This window comes from Gambusia affinis, linkage group LG08 (genome assembly GCF_019740435.1).
Source record: "Gambusia affinis linkage group LG08, SWU_Gaff_1.0, whole genome shotgun sequence".
Classification (NCBI taxonomy): Eukaryota; Metazoa; Chordata; class Actinopteri; order Cyprinodontiformes; family Poeciliidae; genus Gambusia; species Gambusia affinis.
The window spans coordinates 26079248-26098196 of NC_057875.1; the positions used below are offsets into that span (position 1 = coordinate 26079248).

General features: G+C 39.7%; 1 protein-coding gene across 1 annotated transcript in view; it reads left to right on the forward strand.

The window, feature by feature from the left end:
- swap70b (switching B cell complex subunit SWAP70b) overlaps positions 1-18949 on the forward strand; it is a 33802-nt gene that overhangs the window by 1114 nt on the left and 13739 nt on the right. Inside the window, exons 2-7 of the mRNA XM_044124941.1 lie at positions 2364-2504; positions 12106-12279; positions 15133-15360; positions 17153-17299; positions 17469-17577; positions 18458-18639. Of these exons, the coding sequence (XP_043980876.1) occupies positions 2364-2504; positions 12106-12279; positions 15133-15360; positions 17153-17299; positions 17469-17577; positions 18458-18639 (981 nt within the window). The remainder of the gene's footprint in view (positions 1-2363; positions 2505-12105; positions 12280-15132; positions 15361-17152; positions 17300-17468; positions 17578-18457; positions 18640-18949) is intronic.

Below are 18949 nucleotides of genomic sequence, written 5' to 3' on the forward strand. Positions count from 1 at the left end.
TATATATATACGCAGTTGTTGGTAGAACTGTTGCCTTGCAGCAAGAAGGTCCTGGGTTCGATTCCCAGCCCGGGGTCTTTCGGCATGGAGTTTGCATGTTCTCCCTGTGCATGGTGGGTTCTCTCCGGGTTCTCCGGCTTCCTCCCACAGTCCAAAAACATGACTGTCAGGTTAATTGGTCTCTCTAAATTCTCCCTAGGTGTGAGTGTGTGTGTGAATGGTTGTGTGTCCTGTATGTCTCTGTGTTGCCCTGCGACAGACTGGCGACCTGTCCAGGGTGACCCCGCCTCTCGCCTGGAACGTAGCTGGAGAGGAACCAGCAACCCTCCCGACCCCATTAGGGATAAAGGGTGAACAGAAAATGGATGGATGGATGGATGGATGGATGGATGGATGGATGGATGTCTTTGGCTGTCCCTGCCTCCCAAGCCCCTAGTTTGTATCACTCAAAAGGACTTTGAGCTGTAATTGTAAAGTGTTGAATGGGGATAAATTAAAAGTAACACTTGTCCTTCCCCCTCAAGCGACCCACATCTACAACACAGGAACTGCAGCCGATTGCATTTCTCAAAACTCTGCTATAGAGTAGCAGCTGCTCCTTCACTTTGTGAAAGACATTTTTCTGAGTCGATTCATGGTCAGTGAACTTTGGATGTTCTCATTTAACTTTCATTACTGTTTGTATCCAAGTACAAGCCCCACAAGTTTATAGACGTACCTAGGCTTTGTCACATTGCTTACTTTGATAAACACAAATGTTCTGAGGATTTTAGTGGGTTTTACCTGATAACAAACCCAAGGAAGTGAATAACTGTGAGGTAGATTGCAAAAATATTGTAGTTGTCAATATTTCCATTTCTCTAAATTGAAATCTGAGAAGTTTTGCCTTCACTTGTAAGCTTACGTCTATAGAAGTGTTTAACTTACAAAAATAAATATAGATCAGTGTCTTGTTACGAAGATAAATTTTGCCATTAGAAGAAGAAAGTTTCTCGTTTTGACAAGATTCCTTTAATAAAACCAACAAATACGTTGCTGTTTAGCCCATTTTGTGCCTTTTTTGGAAGTCACAATATGTCAGACATTTATGGTTTTTCCTTGTTAACTGAGAACATTTCTTATCTCAATGAGATAAAACTTGTTATTATGAGTTTTATATTTTGTTAAACTGATAAAGCTTCTAATTTGAATGAGTTTGGCATCTTGTTTTCACAAGAAACTTTGCTGTTGTAATGAGACACGCCTCCTGTATTTGTTTCCCAGCTCTAGCAGTGAAATGTTTTTAATAGAGCCTAAATGTTCTGCGAAAGCCTCAGAAGTTTGTTAGAGAACATTAGTGAACAGACAGCTCCATCAAGACCAATGTGGTTTCTCGGTTCTGTTTTTTTTTTTTTTTTTTTTTTTTACTCTGTTCCTGCAGGTGTTTTCTTGTGTTCTCTTGGTCCTTTCTTGTCTTATCTCTCTCTTTCATATTTAACTTTTTGCCCCCACCTGTTGTCTTTTCTGTTTTCTCTCGTTCTCTTGCTTTTCTGTCTCTATTCCCTATTTCTGTATGCTGCTGGACAGGGAACGTACAGAAAGCAACAGAAAACCCCAGAGCGATAAACACTGGATGGATCATGGATGAAGTTATAGAGAAGTCTTGAACAATGTTAGGTTGTAAAATGATATTCTAAGCTTTGACCATCTAACGCTGCCTTGTTCAGCCCATCATCTGAAGATGGAAAAGATTCTGTTGACGTGGTAACGATCATCTTTGGACTCCACAAACAGACTGGGGTGAATGAAGCGTTGCCTTCCAGCAGGAGCTAGCGGCGATAGCAGTGGTGGGGTGTAAAGTTGCTCCTGCAGTGCATTTCTGTGTTTGTTCCCCAAGATTGAAAACGTTGTCATTAGTGTCCTATTTATAAAATGTGTGAATTTGTGGTAAATTATTTTTCCTGTCTTGTACCATTTCTAGCTGTCAACACATCGCATGTTGTTAAAAGGTGTATGTCCCTTTAAATAGCCCCACATTTGGAAGTAAAATTGCACTTGTGGGGGTGAGTAAATGGGTCCCACCCATGAAAAAACGTCCCAGTAAATTTCTGCCATCGCCCCACAGTTTTATGTGTGATTTTGTTGGGTGACCTAAATCGAAAAGCAAGGCTCGTTTTCATTGTAGGCAAGAACTTTGCTACTCAAACCAAATGTGCATTTTCCACAGCAAATGTGGTGACACAGAATAGGATCGGAACAGGCTCTCTAAGGAAAAAAGTAAATAACTCAACCAAAGTGTCCTTACTTTTCTGTGCTGAATATATATTACGACACATTATGTCAAAACATAATGTTTATTTGAGCTGCTTTTCCTCTTGTTTCAGGTGCTTTCTCATAACTTGTGTACGGTGTTGGGGATCCCACACGACCCGGTGGCGCTGGAGGAACATTTTAAGGACGATGACGAGGGTCCTGTTTCCAATCAGGGCTACATGCCGTACCTCAACAAGTTCATCCTGGATAAGGTCAGTCAGTGACACCACACAGTGCGTATGGTCACAACATGCTTAGGACCAAACCTAGCCTTTTTGAGGTTCTTAATGTTTGTGTTGCATGTGTAATTCAAAGGTTCCTATTGGTAAACCATTGTGGACAACCGTAGCAACAAAATGACTGACGCTGAGTTAGCAATCTGCTCCATGGCTTTTTATCTGCATGTAAGGAAAATGTTTCACTACCAGTGAGTTGATAGCAGAACATAAACTGGGGCAGCAGGTTGTTTAGTTGAAGTATATTTACAGTATAACAGACCTGAAGCAGTGGTAAAGTTGTCATTGCTAAAGCTACTGACAGAAAGCCATGACAGCCTGATTGTTGTGACGCTCGGATCCGAGAGCATCTCCTACAGTAACCGAGAGCTTTTTCTCCAACTTTGTGGAACGTGGCGTAACACTGCACTCTGTTTGCTCTCTGCTGGTCAGCTGAATGAAAGAATACCAATTTATTTTTTTACCACACTTACAAGATGGGACCATTTGGATGTTTTTCAGACATAAAACAAGCAGTCAGGGTATCAGAACTAAAGGAGTGGCATCTGTAACTCATTTGGGTGACACTGTGTAAACTACAGTTGGTGAGCAACAGACGGTGAGCAACCGGCTAACTACCGGAGCAGAGTGCCTGACTAGTTAACTAGCTAATAGGAGTTTGTTCCATCTGTGTTACTTAGAAACAACATAACATCAAAAAGGGTACATTATGACTGTGCTGTGGTGGCGCCGGGGTTAAGCACAGCCCACATATGGAGGCCTTAGTCCTCGACATGGCCGTCGCAGGTTCGATTCCCAGCCTGGCGACCTTTGCCGCATGTCTTCCCCCTTTCTCATTACCCACCTTCCTGTCAATTAACTGTCAAATAAAGGCCACTAGAACCAACAAAATCTTTAAAAATGTGTAAGTGTAATACTGTTAGATGAAGCCAGGATCAGTGGGAATTGTTGCTTTTCTGTTTTTAGATCAAAGGAATGAGTTTATTTAATCTTAAATCTTGTATAAATACAATAAAATCAAAGAATCAAAAGGTTATCATAACATCAAACTCTCACAGCAGCTCTACAGGATACAACAACACGGTGGTTTTCTCTCAACAGGAAATTAGCATTAGTTTATAGCGGCTTCGCTGGAAATACCTCAAGACAAGACAAATGTCAAACATTTTGTCACTATTTTCCACTTCTTTAGTATTTAAATGAGATCATAAAAGATTGTTACTAAAGTATAAAATTGGCTGCCATTTAATTTTGGAGGTGCTCAGTTTACTCGCTAGTATGCCAGCTATACGCACAGAGCAACCTGTTGTGCGTCTTCCTTTTTGTGTTCACTCAGTATCATTGGAGCTAAACGCTGACATTACTCATTAAAGTATCTGCCCCTTCATGGTGGCGTCATCATCACTGTATGAAAGGCCTCTGGTGTTCGTTGGTCTGAAACAGCCTTTTCTTTCTGTTACATGACATCATACCAAGAGGTTACTGTCAACGGGAGCTGCTGTGGGTCAAGCTCTTATTAGAATGTATAAAAATGTGTGAAAATAAGACCATGTTACTGTGGCAACCCAACAGGGACAAACCAACGCAATGAATGCATTTCTGATTGCTAAGGTAGTTTGGACTACGTAGTAATCATCTAGTTATCTGACATTTTTAATGTTAGCTTATTGTACGCTGGATATTTTAGTGATTATTTCTCTATTTTCTTATCTCCCTTTATGTCCTGGGATGACTAGTGAGTCTTTTGCATTTCCAGATGTCGAAATTCAAAATTCAGATTCAAAAACGTGATCTCAGGTTTTATTACCCGTCCCAGCTTTAGTTAATGTTTAGTATAAATACCACATGGTGTTAATATTTAAAACAAAAATGCATAACATGAATAGATTTCTCTTATTTTTCAAAATATGTAAATCATTCCCATTGTCTTCCTCCCACATATCAAAATGGATTTTTTTTGCACATTATTGTTTGTAAAATACTTCTGCAGGAAGGTGAACCTGAGCCCCAGCAAAGTCTTCTGCAGCATTTGAAGAGGCAGTATCATGTAAAATATACATTTTTGGGTTTATATCACATTATAATGTTATTCCCTCATCAAAAACCTACCTGGAGTGTTGCTTTGATTCTTTCAAGAATGATTGAGAAATCCTATTTTCAACATTGAGCTCAAAGGTGGATCTAGCTTCACCTTTGATGTGTCTCTGAGCTTCTGGCTCAGAGCAGCTGTCCCAGCTCTCTCCCCCACTCAGCTCCTTCAGACTAGCCAGCAGCAATTAGCAAATACCTTTTAAGAGCTTTCCTTTCTGCGTTGACCTATTTATTGTCTCTCTGTCCCTACACTCCTAAAGAATCCCCACAGCATGATGGAGTCACTTCCATGTTTCACTGCAGAGATTGTGACTCTAGATAATGTTCAGTATTAGTTTCCTGCTATGCATTGCACATTTGTATGATGACTTCTTCCAGATGTTTGTCCTTTAATGTGGATTGCAGCTTTATTACCACTGGGCACTCGTTCACTAAGGCCAGTTTCTTGTTCAACAGATACTTATAGCTATGTAAATTTGTTTTTTCCATTTCACATTTATGTCCTTATTTGTTTGTTGGTCCGTCACATAAAAAAAATCAGTTGTTTGCTTTTGCAAATGTATCGATAATTAATCAATAATAATAACTAACTGATCAGTTGACTGTAGTTTTAGGGAAAACTCACATCCTGTCCTTTGGGAATTTCTTTGGTTTCTTTCCTTTATTTGGTTTATTAGAGCTGGTGCTGATGTCAACATCTCTGCGACTAAATGGCTGCCTTACCAAATTGTTCTTTGCTACCCGGCGAGTTCATTTCACCAGAGACAACTTGGCTGTAAACCGTCAACATTAGGACACTGGGAGAAACTCTGGCAATTCTTTTCATGTCAAAGTTTCCTCACTAGTTCCTTGTTCCTTTTGGTATCAGGTCATAAAGCTGTAAAGCGTGTTTTACGACTATCAAGTCTGAGCTCGTTTAGTGTATGAAGTAAGCGACAGATGCAAATGAGACTAATTTGATTCAGTGTTATTGTTGTCTAACAAAATGTGTCAGGCATTCTCTAGATTTTTTTTCTTGCGTAAAACTGCACAGAGGGTCATTCAACACACACCGACGCATTTACTCAAGCCTGGACATCAGATTAATCAATTACCAGGTTAAGGTGCTTTCTGAACAAATGCAATTTGACTATAGGATTAGAAGTGGCTTCTAATAAAATAATTAACAATCATCCCTCCTTCCTAACAGTGCTTGTAATTTTCCACACACCCCCTGGTCTGTGGCTAAGGGTGGAAGGGCTGGCTGTCGACGCTTTTGGCCGCTGAGGAAACTCCACCCTGTCACACCAGGAAATTGTGTTGAATGGGCCCAAGTGTGAACCAGAGTTAAAAAAAAATAAAAATAAAAAAATCCCGTTGAGCATTTAAATAGAGCAGAAGCCAGGAGAAACTGCATCGATGTGGGTTTTTATAGATGGAAAATAGAGGAAGATAGAAGAAGTGCACCATCCTCAGTGACTCACTGTTTCTTTTATAATAAAGCAGAATATAAAATTGTTTTTAATCTTGTGACCGAGTGTCCCAGCTTGGCGAGTTGGGACAGTCTGTCATTTAGTGCTTTGATGTGCTTTAAAGCATTAAAGGGCCAGTACAATGTAAAATTGACTTGACTAAACTTTACATCATGTTATAATATCATTTCCTCATCGAAACATCCTTCAAGTGTTGTTTTGATTCTTTTATGCATGTTGGAGAAATCCTTTAATCTCCCGTGGCAACCACTCAGTTGTGCAAAACGCCTGGTTGGACTTAGCTCCGCCTTCAAGGATTTAGACTGTTGATCCACTTTGTCTTATTAAAATATTGAAGAAGTAAAAACAACAAATGTCTTCAGAATTAAATGTTTTCAGGTTTAATAATAAAAAAAGAGTGACCCTTGAGTTCTCTCAACCGAACAATTTCTGGTCCAAATGGGAAAACATTTGGACACCACTGCATTAACATAGTGAAAAAGGTGGATCTTTAGTCAGGATAGCAGATAAAAGGTGTGTGATAACAGATTGTGCTCTGGTGGGACAATATGTTGGCACGAAGGCTATCAGCAAAGCCGTCCATAAATCTGGTCGATACGGAATGGTGGCAATCAGGAAGCGGTTGATAAAAGAAAATCAGGCTTCCAGTTTTCCACGAGTTGCGCAGGGGAGACGGCAAATTTGTGGAAGAAGCTGCTCTGATCAGATGAGCTCAGACTTGTACGTCCCACCCAGTGAAATTTAGTGGTGGCAGCATCATGCTATGAGGGCAAGAAAGGTGGTCAGAGGATGGAGATAAATACAGAAGTACAGGAGGAGCTGCACCTCGAAGGCGGAGCTAGGTCCAACCAGGCGTTTTACACAGCTGGAACGGTTGCCGTGGGAGATTAAAGGATTTCTCATGGAACAATCTCAGAGAAAAGACCAGTTCAGCCCGACTCTGATAAACAAGGAAATGCAGAATGAACTTTAAAAACTGAAGCTGAAGTTTGGACCCAGAAAGTCAATAAAGTAATGAACATGTGGCATGTTAATATCTTACTTAAAATATGTGAACTTCGACTGGAAGTAGGGCAGCGGGATAGAACCAGTGAGCCATAAGGAAAAAGACAAATGGGGAAAACAGAGTACAAAGATGATGAAGGAAGCAAAACCCTCTTTCGCAACATCAGCTACCTCCTCGTCTGCCTTGCTGCAACCTCTCTGATTCCCCTCCCGTCCCACCCAGATAAAACAACCTCAACATGTGACCAGCGCTGTCCTTCCTCGTCTCAGCAGTTCTGTGTACCGTGGTGCTTCGTTAAAGGTGTATTCGTTCTTAAATGTGATATAATATTTATTATGGATTGAGTCTATTTCTCAGCATTCATGTCATTTCTTTCAACTCCACCCAAACATCTATTGTTTAGATTCTATTTTTTAATTTTGTATTCTTAAGATAGATAAACAATGCTTTCCTTAATTTATGAATATTTGTTATGTTTCCTTCATTTCCTAATATACATTTAAGATTCCATTCATGCCCTATACTTCTAACTATTCTCTTTAATTCTTCCCTTTCGAGTTCAGCCTAGGCGTCTGTTAGCTACCGCCACAGAAATGTTTCCATGCCTCAGGGCGTGGCTTAAGGATCCACTTTAAATGTCTGGTTGCGTCGCATGTTGACATGAAAAGCTGGTTTTGTGCGTACTAAGGAAAATCATTTCTAAGGTGTGTTTGGGAAAAGCCTCAGTTGTTTGTGTGCCAGAGGCTCTTGAAATACTTTTATTTATGTCAGTGTTTCCCAATCCTGGTCCTCAAGGCTCACTGTCCTACATGTTCTTCTTCTTCTTTTCTATTATGGCGGATCACAAGCAACATCCTACATGTTTTAGAGGTTTTCCTGCTTTAATGTGCCTGATTCAACTGACTGCAGTTCAACAAACGCCTGTTAATCAGTCATCAATTGAAATCAGCTGGACTGAAGCAGGGAAATACCTGAAACATGCAGGGTAACATGGGTTGGGAAACAGTGATTTACGTAACTCACATGCTGCATGTAACACCTGTCACATGGAACAACAAGCTGATGCATTTCTGGTTATCACTAAAAGATGACTGACGTTGGTTTAGTCATGTCTGCTGCAGCCATTTTCAGCTGTTGGAAATCTAAAAATAGCATTGACGGTTTAATAATGGAGGAATATGTTTCATATTTTCTCATCCAGCTCGATGTGATTAAGATCCTGATAGATCGCAGGGCGGAGCAAATACTAATTTCACTTTAACGTCCGACACTGGTTTCCACACAGACGTTTACCCTGGATGAGCACAACAGAGAGTTGCGTCAGATCATGAGTGGTTTCAGAATAGTACTCTACTCTCCAGTGCAGTTATTTCTTTGGTTTTTGCCTCTTTCACAACACTGAATGTGTCAATTCTGTGACATTTTACACATTTTAGCAGAAGAAATGTGTTTTCCGAAAAGTTCTGTCATCACATCAAACAAGCATAGTTCTCGACCGTTTTTCTTTTAAACTAAAACACATTTGAACCTGTGACTTCCTTCATGATCACTGTGATTTTTACACAGGAAGTCCAAAAATAAAAATTAATCAAGCATGACATAAAACCAGTACTGCACCAAGGCTGCTGAAAATGTTCATTTATATCAATGTACATAAAATCCACTCCAGTTTGATCTTCTCTATTGGTTTGGACCGCCTGAATGTGTTTGGTTGATATTCGTATGTTTGGTTGATGAGGACAGGGGGAAAAAAAGCATGAATAATCATCTCGAGTTTCTGTTTTTAAACCCAGCTTCTTGGTTCACAAATATTTCTCACATGACAAATGGTTTTGAGCTCGCTGTTTTGACTGATCTTCAAGGGACCTTGATTGTTAGAAAACAACTGCTGCATTTCTTAAAGACTGAACTGACTGATGAAGAAGTTGGACAGAAAACGACTTTTGCAAAACATGCTTCAAGAACTTATTTAATCTCGGTTTGTCCTTCATTTTGAACAGATTGGTTTGCTATTTTGGCTTCATCTGTCTACCAAATGTCTTAGCTCATTTAGCCTTTGCCTATGTGGTCCTCGCTGTAATTGGGTCTGCTTCACCCTCAATCTTCAGGTTGCCAGTCAATCTCAGGGCAACACATGTAATGTAAAATCAACATTTTTTGACTCTCCATCGTTGTTCCTTCATAAAAAATATACAGGATTTATTGCCAGGTTGATTCTGTTATTTCTTCAATTCTTGTTTCAGAAATCCTTTAAATGGGGTGTATTGTGAATTTTTCAGGCTCATGGTTCCTTTTTATAGACCAGCACCCTCCAGACCCCAGTAGGGACAAGAGTGTACAGAAAATGGATTGATGGATATGACTTAGAAGAAATTTGACTTTGCAATTTCACTCCTTGAAATTGGGCCTCTGTCTCTTTAAAAACTCCTGCTCTTTCTGAAACTCCGCCTTCAGGAAGTCATCACATCATGGCTCCTCTGTTAACCCTTTAAGGACGTTTTTACCAGCGTTTCACTGAGAAGAAGCTCCTGTAACGAGCCCAGCTTATGCGCTTTTCCACCAGATGTTTGCTAATGGCTGCTGGCTAGTCTGCAGGAACTGAGTGGGGGAGTTAAAACAACTGACAGCTACATAGTTACTTGATTGTGCTATAAAATAATTCTATATCCCTGGAAAACACATAACACTGTTCCTTAAGAGCAATTAACGGGGCCCAGTGTGGGACGGCTGTATGAGGAGACCCTGGAGCCATACCACCAGGCAGACGCCTAATTCAGCTTTGATAAAACAATAATGATGCTGTGTTATTGTTCATTTCAGGTTAAATTTAAACAATTAAATAAACGCCATACATAAAAGGCTGCCTCGTTTTAGTTCTGCCTAAATGAGGAAAAACTGTTAGGATTAGTTGTTAGCTATTCAGGTTAGATACCAACTTTTGTTTCTGACCGAGATCAGATATTTAGATGAAATGAAGTGAAAACTGAAGCGTCCTGTACATGTGCTGCTGCTTAAAGTTTCCCATCACACTTCTAGGTTGAAGCTTTACCTCGCCTTCAGCGTGGAGTGTTAGTTGGGTCTTACTGAACAGAGAGGAACCCAGCGGGATGAGATGTGCTTCTATTCCACAAGACTGCACAGTCAGCCTGCCAGCAGTCTCCATGGAAACGTCACTGTTCACAGACTTTAAGAAAACATTTCCCTCTCCAGCACCAATTGTACCTTTTCAAGAGCGTTCTACCCACTTTGCTCTGGAATGTGAGAACCAAAAACAAAAGCTGGTTTTTGTTTTTGGTTCAAAACGTCTGTCACAGTTTTGAACCGTCAGCATCTCTGCAGTCATATCAACTTTTGCCTGGTTACAGCTCTGGGTCATTCTCCATGCTTGTTTTCCCACGACAGCTGACCTTAATTGCAGGAGCAATAAATATTCGTGTTTATAGCAGCATTCAAAGTTCATCTCAGGAAAAGTTAAGTATTAAAAACCTGGGGTTTTCCTCTGTCAGCTTCTCAGATCTGCAGACAGAAAGTTGCACCCAGACGGCTCAACCTGAGCTAAGCCGTGTTCTTGCCACAGATTGTTTATGAGATTCAAACTTGGACTTTGGGTCCTTCTACTGCATGACGATGCACTCTGGCTACATGTTAAATCCTAGAGAAAGTTTTTTAAATCTCTAACAGGGTTCCTTCCAAGATTAATAGCTAATAGTTTAGCTTTTGACAGTGTCTCTTGCTTCCTGAGCTGTTCATCTCTGCAGCTCTTCCAGAGGCAACACAGGCCTCCTGGCTGCTTCTCTGATTTAGTCAGGTTTCGCTGGGTAGCCCATATTTTGGTGCCTAGTCATTCAATGATTTCTAAACAAATGTATTTTAAAGTGTATTCTCTGAGCTACAGGGAGCCAGTGGATAGGCTTTGGGGTAATTTGCTCTATTTTCGTAGCATTACTGAGAACCCCAGCAGCTGTGTTCTGATTCTGCTGACGTTGTAGAACTTTTTAGGCAGCCCCATAAAGATACAGTAAAAGCAGTCAATTTGGATTAAGATAGACAACTAGATAAGTTTCTAAAAATCTTGATGGGACATCATTAACTTCATTCCTGGAAAGGTGACAGAAGGCTGCCTTTGTAATCGTCTTTATGTGACTCCAAATATCCAGATCTCAGTTGTCTTTCTTTCAGCTTATCCGTTTAGTTGGTCATATCTTGGAAGGTTTGTAGTTGTGCCAGATACTATTTTTGTCATAAATTGATGGTTTGAACAGCGCTCCATGAGATGTTTAAAGTTTGAAATGTTATGAACCCAACAGTTTAAATCTTTCCTTGATTGTATCTCTGATCTGTCTGCTTCACTCGGCTTTCTTTACTAATGTTCTCCATCAAACCTCTGATTTCATAGAACGATTGTGCTGGTCTACTGAAATTAAATTAACACAGAGTTTTTGTATTTACTGAGTGTGTTACCTCTGGAGGGCAATTTGTCCTGGTTTAAATAATAAAGCATTAATCACTTTTAAGTTTTTATTTTTCAATGTGCTCTTAAAAACATCTGAGGCTTTTGTGCAAAAAGTGCACTTATACTGAGACTAACTTACACAGAGATAAGAGTATCTGACTACTGAATGCGCCGGGTTGCTCTTTATTCAGGGGCATCAGTGTAACATGGGGCAGAATTTAAATGCAAGTCACTTTTTGGACTTTTGCTTTTCCAAAAATGAAAAAAACAAAAAAACAACCAAGTACTATTTTTATTAAAATTCAAGGTTACGCACCACTTTCTGCTGGGCTTCCAAGAAAAAGTCCATAATATCCATTCTATTATGCTGCTGGTGACGTAAAAAATATGAGAAAGTTCAAGGCAATGAAATGTTCAGGTGGTTTTATCTTTTGACAAACTGTTCTTTTTTGTGGGGGAAAAAAAAAACTCTCTTCCTTGTTTTCGAACAGATAATTCACAAGACCTGCTTTGTTGTCCTCCTCATGCCTCCCATCCTCCTTCTCTCTGCAATAGGCGAAGGATAACTTTGACCGCCAGGACTTCAATAAAATGTGCTGGACGTTGTGCTTTAGGAAGAACCTGGGTCAGAAACAGCTCTTCATCTCCAATGACGACGCCTTCAAGATATGGTGCATATTCAACTTTCTGTCTGAGGACAGATACCCGCTGGTCATCGTCACAGAGGAGGTGAGATTACATCACAGCAGTCTCCCTACACTGAAGGAAAGGTCATGGGACAAGGGGCGGCATTTTTTTCCCTACTACAAAATTTTTAGCAATATCTATTATTCATGTTACAAAAGAGACAAACGACTTAAGTGGAAAATACTCCTGTAAAAATAAAATGGCTCATCAGTATCTATAAAACCTAGACAGGTGGCTTATGTTTCCTTAATTTCCTGAATTCATTTAATCGGATTAGATTTTATTCAGGGCTAGTAAAATGTGCTATGATGCCATTCTTCATGTTGGTTTATTAGATACAATTCACTGAAATTGTTGGTAATAAGGTGGCAAAATGTACAAAAAAGCACCACATTTAGATACGTCGAATGTTATTGTTTACATCCGAAAATGTCACACGCGCACTTACAACACACGAAGGCAAAAAGATGATTGTTTCACTGCCATCCATCGCCGCGCTGCTGCAGTAGAGCAACTCCGTTAACCAAATGAAACCTGCAGAAGTTGGTATTTTTTATTTATTGCAGCGCATCACTGCAAATGGCAAGTAAACACAGTCATAGTCAAGCTAGCATAGCTTGCTAGTTTGAGCAAGTTCCTTTTTTCTCTCTCGCTATATTTGTTCTTTTTTAAAACCTTTTACTGACCTGTTAAATGTGAAACTCTTGGACCTTATCTTGTTGTTGTAGTGTTGACATTTAGTAGCAAAATGCTGCATCCCTTTTTCTTTTACAAATCACCTGCACATTTAAAATTTAGTACGTTGACAACTTAACACTGAACCCCAGTGGTAGTAATCATTGGCAAGCTGTCTATTTTTCTTTTTCCCTCCATCCAATAAATACATGGGACTACAAACAAACATTTCAGTATTTCAGTAATCCTATTTTATCAGTTTTGGCATCCCGTTGTGAAAATGTGTGTGAAAGCAGCTGTGAAACAACATCTCTTCAGCACTTCAGCGGTTGATCTTTATCATTGCACGACGGTGAAGATGCATTTCACCCTGCTGCAGCAAAGCCTCCATATTTGATTTCCACCGAGTTTAGTTTTGGTGAATCTGTTTAAGAAGTTTAGCAGAAACCTGAATGAAATTCTGAAGATCATAAACTCCCTCCCTCTCATGTTCCACATTTGTAATAGATTAAACAATCTCTTTATTGATACTAAGGGACTCATGTTGATCAGATCAAATGAATACAAAACAGGAACATCCAGTTCATGGTTTTAAAAATAAACCCGTCTATTAAAAATGATTTCCTCCCTGCGAGTTAAAACTCATTAAAAACAAATTTAAATAAATATGAGCTCATGATGAGCGTGTGGCGTCGTTCACACCAGAGAGGCACTTTTAGCAAAGTGACAAATTTCTGGTTGGTAACTAGAGGAAGTCACTAATTTTCAAGATATGAACGGAGTCATATTAGGCAGTTAATCTGAACTTCTCATTTCATTTTTTTTATTTTATTTTTTTGTATAAATGAGATTTTGTTTAAATTCTCCAGCAGTTCTGCAAACCGGAGGCGAAGCTACTGTAACAGACATTCACAGTGATGTGCTGCATACGTGGTGTGTTGCTGTTTCACCAGTTGGTCAGTTGCTCAAGAGCAGAAAAGGAAGTTTCCAGCTTCCTGTTCTTTTACAAATGCTGGAAGATATATTGTTGAATATGCCAAACATCAGAGCTGAATCACAGGGTTGTTTGTTGAATTGAAACGACATTTTAAACACTCCACTCAGCTAATGTAGACTTCTACTTTGGTAAAAGGTAGAAAAATCAGGGAGAGTTGTCGTTTGTTCTGTGCAAGTAGGTTTTGTTCAATTCAGAAATACTTTATTTATCCCAAAAGGATCTTAAATGTTTCTCTCAGTTGTAAAAAAGGATATGTTGTTGCCGTGGTTACCCATTACAGCAACTGCTTGAAGGTACTAAAAAAGTAAGAGCTGTCTTCCTTTCAGCTGCACAGCATCCATAATTAGAGGTGACTGATACGGATTTTTATCACAACATTTTGTATGATAACTCTAAAAGTGACAATAAGAACTATTTAGTTCCTTTTTTTATGTAACTTTAGAACTGTGAATATTGTTCTTGAAAAACATTCCCAGCCACTTCTAGATTTGTGTCACTAAGCTGCACACAGTAACATCATTTAAGCCCATTTTTTAATTTATTGATATTTATTGATGCTCTCGTCGAACAAACAGTAGAAAATGCCAACAATACGCACCATTCTGCTTTTTTCCGTTTGGACGTCATTAGTTGGAATTTATCGTAACGACAATAAACCAGGATTTTATCACAAAAAGAAATTTATCACGATAAACGATAAACACCAAATCTTACCAAGTATATTTGGTCTAGTTTCTAGTACAAATTTGTTAGCATACTTGAAATAAGGTAAGATAATTTTATTTATATAGTACATTTTCAGTAACAAGGCAATACAAAGTGTTTTTACAAGAATTAAAAGGAAATGCAAGCAAAATAACAAACCAAAGGAAAGAGCAAAAGAAGAATAAGAATCTAATGTTGATATGAAGTATATAAGCTAGGTGCTCCTGTTCAGGGTTGATAATTATCTTCTGGTCTAATTCCATTTCTGGGTTGGGAGAACTGGAGTCTGAAAAATAATCTAACAATGTTGATCTAAAAGTCTCCTCTGGGCTTCTGGTCTCTGCATCTAAATAGTGAGTACTCTATCGTTTCTGCTAAAATAAACTACAGAGTGATTAATCTAATTCCTTTTCTGGGTTACAAGTGAGTCTGTATAATATTGATCTAAATAGTGCGTATAGCAACTGAACTTGTTTGTTGGAGTTGACCATATGTGGCGTGTGTCCTCTTCCATACAGATCGAGTATTTTTTGCGTAAGCTGACGGAGGCGATGGGAGGAAGCTGGGTGGAGGAGCGCTTCGAGGACCTGAAGCTGGAGCTGAGCTCCAAGCAGCAGTGCCTGAATGTGTGGGAGCTCATCACGCTGGTGGGCTCAGGCCAGTTCAGCAAGGGCATGGACCAGCAGACGCTGTCCATGGGCATCAGCGAGGTCTACCAGGAGCTCATCCTGGATGTACTCAAACAGGTGGGCAACACCTCCACCTCTTCTGGTTTCAGACTGTCTGCTTGATTGACAACTGTTATCAGGTTTTATATCTGCACATGATACAAGTCCAGGACTTTTTCTTCCTTTTCATTAGGAAATAACTGGGCTTTGTCCATTGGTCCACCATGGGAAATAGTTCCTACTCAACGTATATATCAGTGGTGTCCAAACCTTTGTCCTGTGGGCCAAAACTGACAAATTTAACCTACTTTAATTCAATTAAAAATGCAAAAATGAGTTTGTGATTATTATTATTATTTTTTTAGTTTTTGTTTTACAACAGTAAGTAATATTTTTATGAAATATGTTTATCATGAAAGACCCAGCTTCAGATTGTTGCTTTATTGAAAGGAAAACAGACAATTTCCAAATTTTGGGGGGGATCGGTTGTTTTTTATTTTGTTGGCCTAAGTTTTTTGCCTTTCTTGACACCCCTGATATAATCTATGCTGTGTATTTTCCCCACATTTTAGGTGTCCTTTCAACCAGCCAGGTTATATTTAACTGTTGAACATGTCAGCAGGAGCTGAACAGGAGCTCCTCCCACTGCCAGTCAGAGAGACTCTGGCGTCAAGGAATCAGAAAGTCATGATTTTCATCAGTAAATACTATAACCACTATAACCACTCTTTTATAGTTATTCATATTTCTGTATCAACCCTTTAGAACTACAGACCTTAAAACCGTTGCAGCACCGTGATGGATGTATTGAGCTATGACTGTTTTTGCTAATGTAACCATGGTTTCCGCTTGTTTAAGTCAAGCTAATGTGTCGATGAAGGTAACTCTTCTTGTTGGGGCTCAAATGGCCGGCTTAGGACCCGACCCGTACTTTTCCCTCCTGATGTTTTAGTTGATTTGATCAATTCTGACTTCGCCTGAATTCACACCACATGATTCAAACCAGTATATCATAAACAGTGTTCCCCTTACACAGCAGCAGGCTTGAAAGTGTTTAATAGTCTAGATGCTAGCTGCTGTTTTTTTTCCCCCGTACATGCTAGGCTACATGATGGGCATTCTCTCCATGGTTACTAATGATTAGACGCTTCCCTTTTCCATTACTGTATTTGATTGTATCTTACCAAACTTTCTTACTGATGAAGTACATGAACGTTAATCTTCTAGGTAAAAAGTGATCCCTATGATCAACTAATCAAAAACAATATTAGGCTACCAAGCATCTGCTTTTTGACAAGTTCAACAGGAGTTTTGACGTCCATCAATGAGGAATGGGCTGCTTTCTGAAGAACGTCACAATTCAGATTAATGATTATTCAGTCAGTCAAAACAGCCATCCATCCATCCATCCATCCATCTATTCATTCATTCATTCATTCATTCATTCATTCATTCATTCATTTTCTGTTTACCCTTGTCCCTAATGGGGTCAGGAGGGTTGCTGGTGTCTAAGATTAATTAATTAACCTGACAGTCATGTTTTTGGACTGTGGGAGGAAGCCGGAGAACCCGGAGAGAACCCACCATGCACAGGGAGAACATGCAAACTCCGTGCAGAAAGACCCCGGGCCGGGAATCGAACCCAGGACCTTCTTGCTGCAAGGCAGCAGCTCTACCAACTGCACCACTGTGCAGCCCTCAAAACAGTTATCTCTTATAGGAAATGAGAATATTCCCAAAAGGCCTCCTCACCATCACCCTAATGCGTAGCTTCCTCCACAGATCCGGTTGGGCCAACCCACAATGTTGACATCACTCCCAAAACAGGTAGAAAAATGTAAAAAATTCCCATGTTTCTTTTTCTTTGTAGGGATACATGATGAAGAAAGGCCACAAGAGGAAGAACTGGACAGAGCGCTGGTTTGTGCTGAAGCCCGGCTTCATTTCGTATTATGTGGGCGAGGACCTCGCAGAGAAGAAAGGAGACATCCCATTGGACGGATCCTGCAGCGTGGAGGCACGAAACCACCCATTCTACTGCTTTGTGATTTGTTTGTTTCACGTGGACAAAAAAAACAAAACAACAACAACAAAAAAACTATTTAATTCTAAAGTGTGCATCTTTATGTTTTGGTACATATTATCTCCAGACTGGTGAAATGTTTCATTCTTGCTTTCCACTGCAGTCCTTACAAGACAAAGAGGGGAAGAAGTGCCTCTTCCTCATCAAGTCGTCTCAAAAAAGCTTCGAAATCAGCGCATCGGACAAGAAGAAGAAGCAGGAGTGGATCCAGGGTGAGCCGTGTGAAAAGTTTATCGAAACCTCAAAAACTTGTGTCTCTTCTCCATATTTTCCAATTGGAGAAGTAATCAAACTTGTAGAACTGTCACATTTTGTCACCCTACAGCCACAAACATCAGTGCATTGTAATAAGATTTAATGTGATAAACAAGCACAAAGTAAATAATTGTAAAGTTTATGAAAATTATACATCATTTATTTATTTATTGTTTTGGTTTGTATATTTCTTGAGCCACCTGAGCATCTCGGGATTTCTCTCTACCGACGTTTAGTCTTTGTAAAATCATTGAAGTTCAGGCAAATTGAATGGAGAGCGTTTTTGATCGTGAGTTTTCAAGTATTGACAATGATTTTAAATTTGATTTTGCTCTCTGCTGTTCCAACATGATGATAGTTTGGTCTAAATCAGGGACGTTAAACTCTTATTAATTTTGGGCCACAATCAGGATCAGGAAAGTCTTTAAAGGGGCGATCATGGCCGACCGTGTTGATAAATTTTTGTCTCTGCCTTCAATGATAACTTGAATTTGCCAGAATACAGATAAAAATGCAGAGATTTGACTGATAAAATAATATGTAAGCCCACTAATGTTATTATCTCGGACGTTTCCAGAGTCCAGAGGACCACATAAAAACTTCTGGTGGGCCAGATTGTAAGTTTGACGCGTGGTCTAAATTATTAAACCGTAGTTCTTGTTTAGTATTGTCCTGCTACAAAGTGAACCTCCACCCTTTCCAAGGTCTTGTGCACCCACTGACTGCTTTTCCTCCAAATAATGAAAACGAAATTGTTTTTTTGTTTGTTTGTTTTTGTTTTTACTACGTGCAGTAAATGTTTATTTTGCTCTTTTCTTTTTCCTCGGTTCCTCTCAGCGATTCAGATGTGCGTGAATCTGCTGCGTCAGAGCCGGCCCGCGCCGCACCACGAAGCCCGACAGAAGCGGCGAGACCTGCGGCTCAGGCAGCAGGCGGAGCAGGAGGAGCTGGAGCTCAGGATGAGGGAGCTGCAGACGGCCAACGAGGCCAAGCAGTCTGAGCTGGAGAAAATGAGGAAGGTAAGGACAAAATACTTCTGTGTTAATGAAAGCCTGTTATTGGAGGACACGGAAATAAATGAAACTGGTGGAAATAATAATAATTTAAAAAAAACAAACTGAAAAATAATACTAACAGCAGATCAAGCAAATAATAATCCCAAAAGTAATCTGAAGTGAACAAACAGCTGGGTGGATATAATGTACTTTGGTAAATAAGGAAGTTAAACTCTGTGCTGTATATCTTCATGGGAATAACTCAGCGAATGTGGTTTATGATCAAGCAAAAAGCAAAACATAAATTAGACAGAGAGGAAGTAAAGATAAAGTG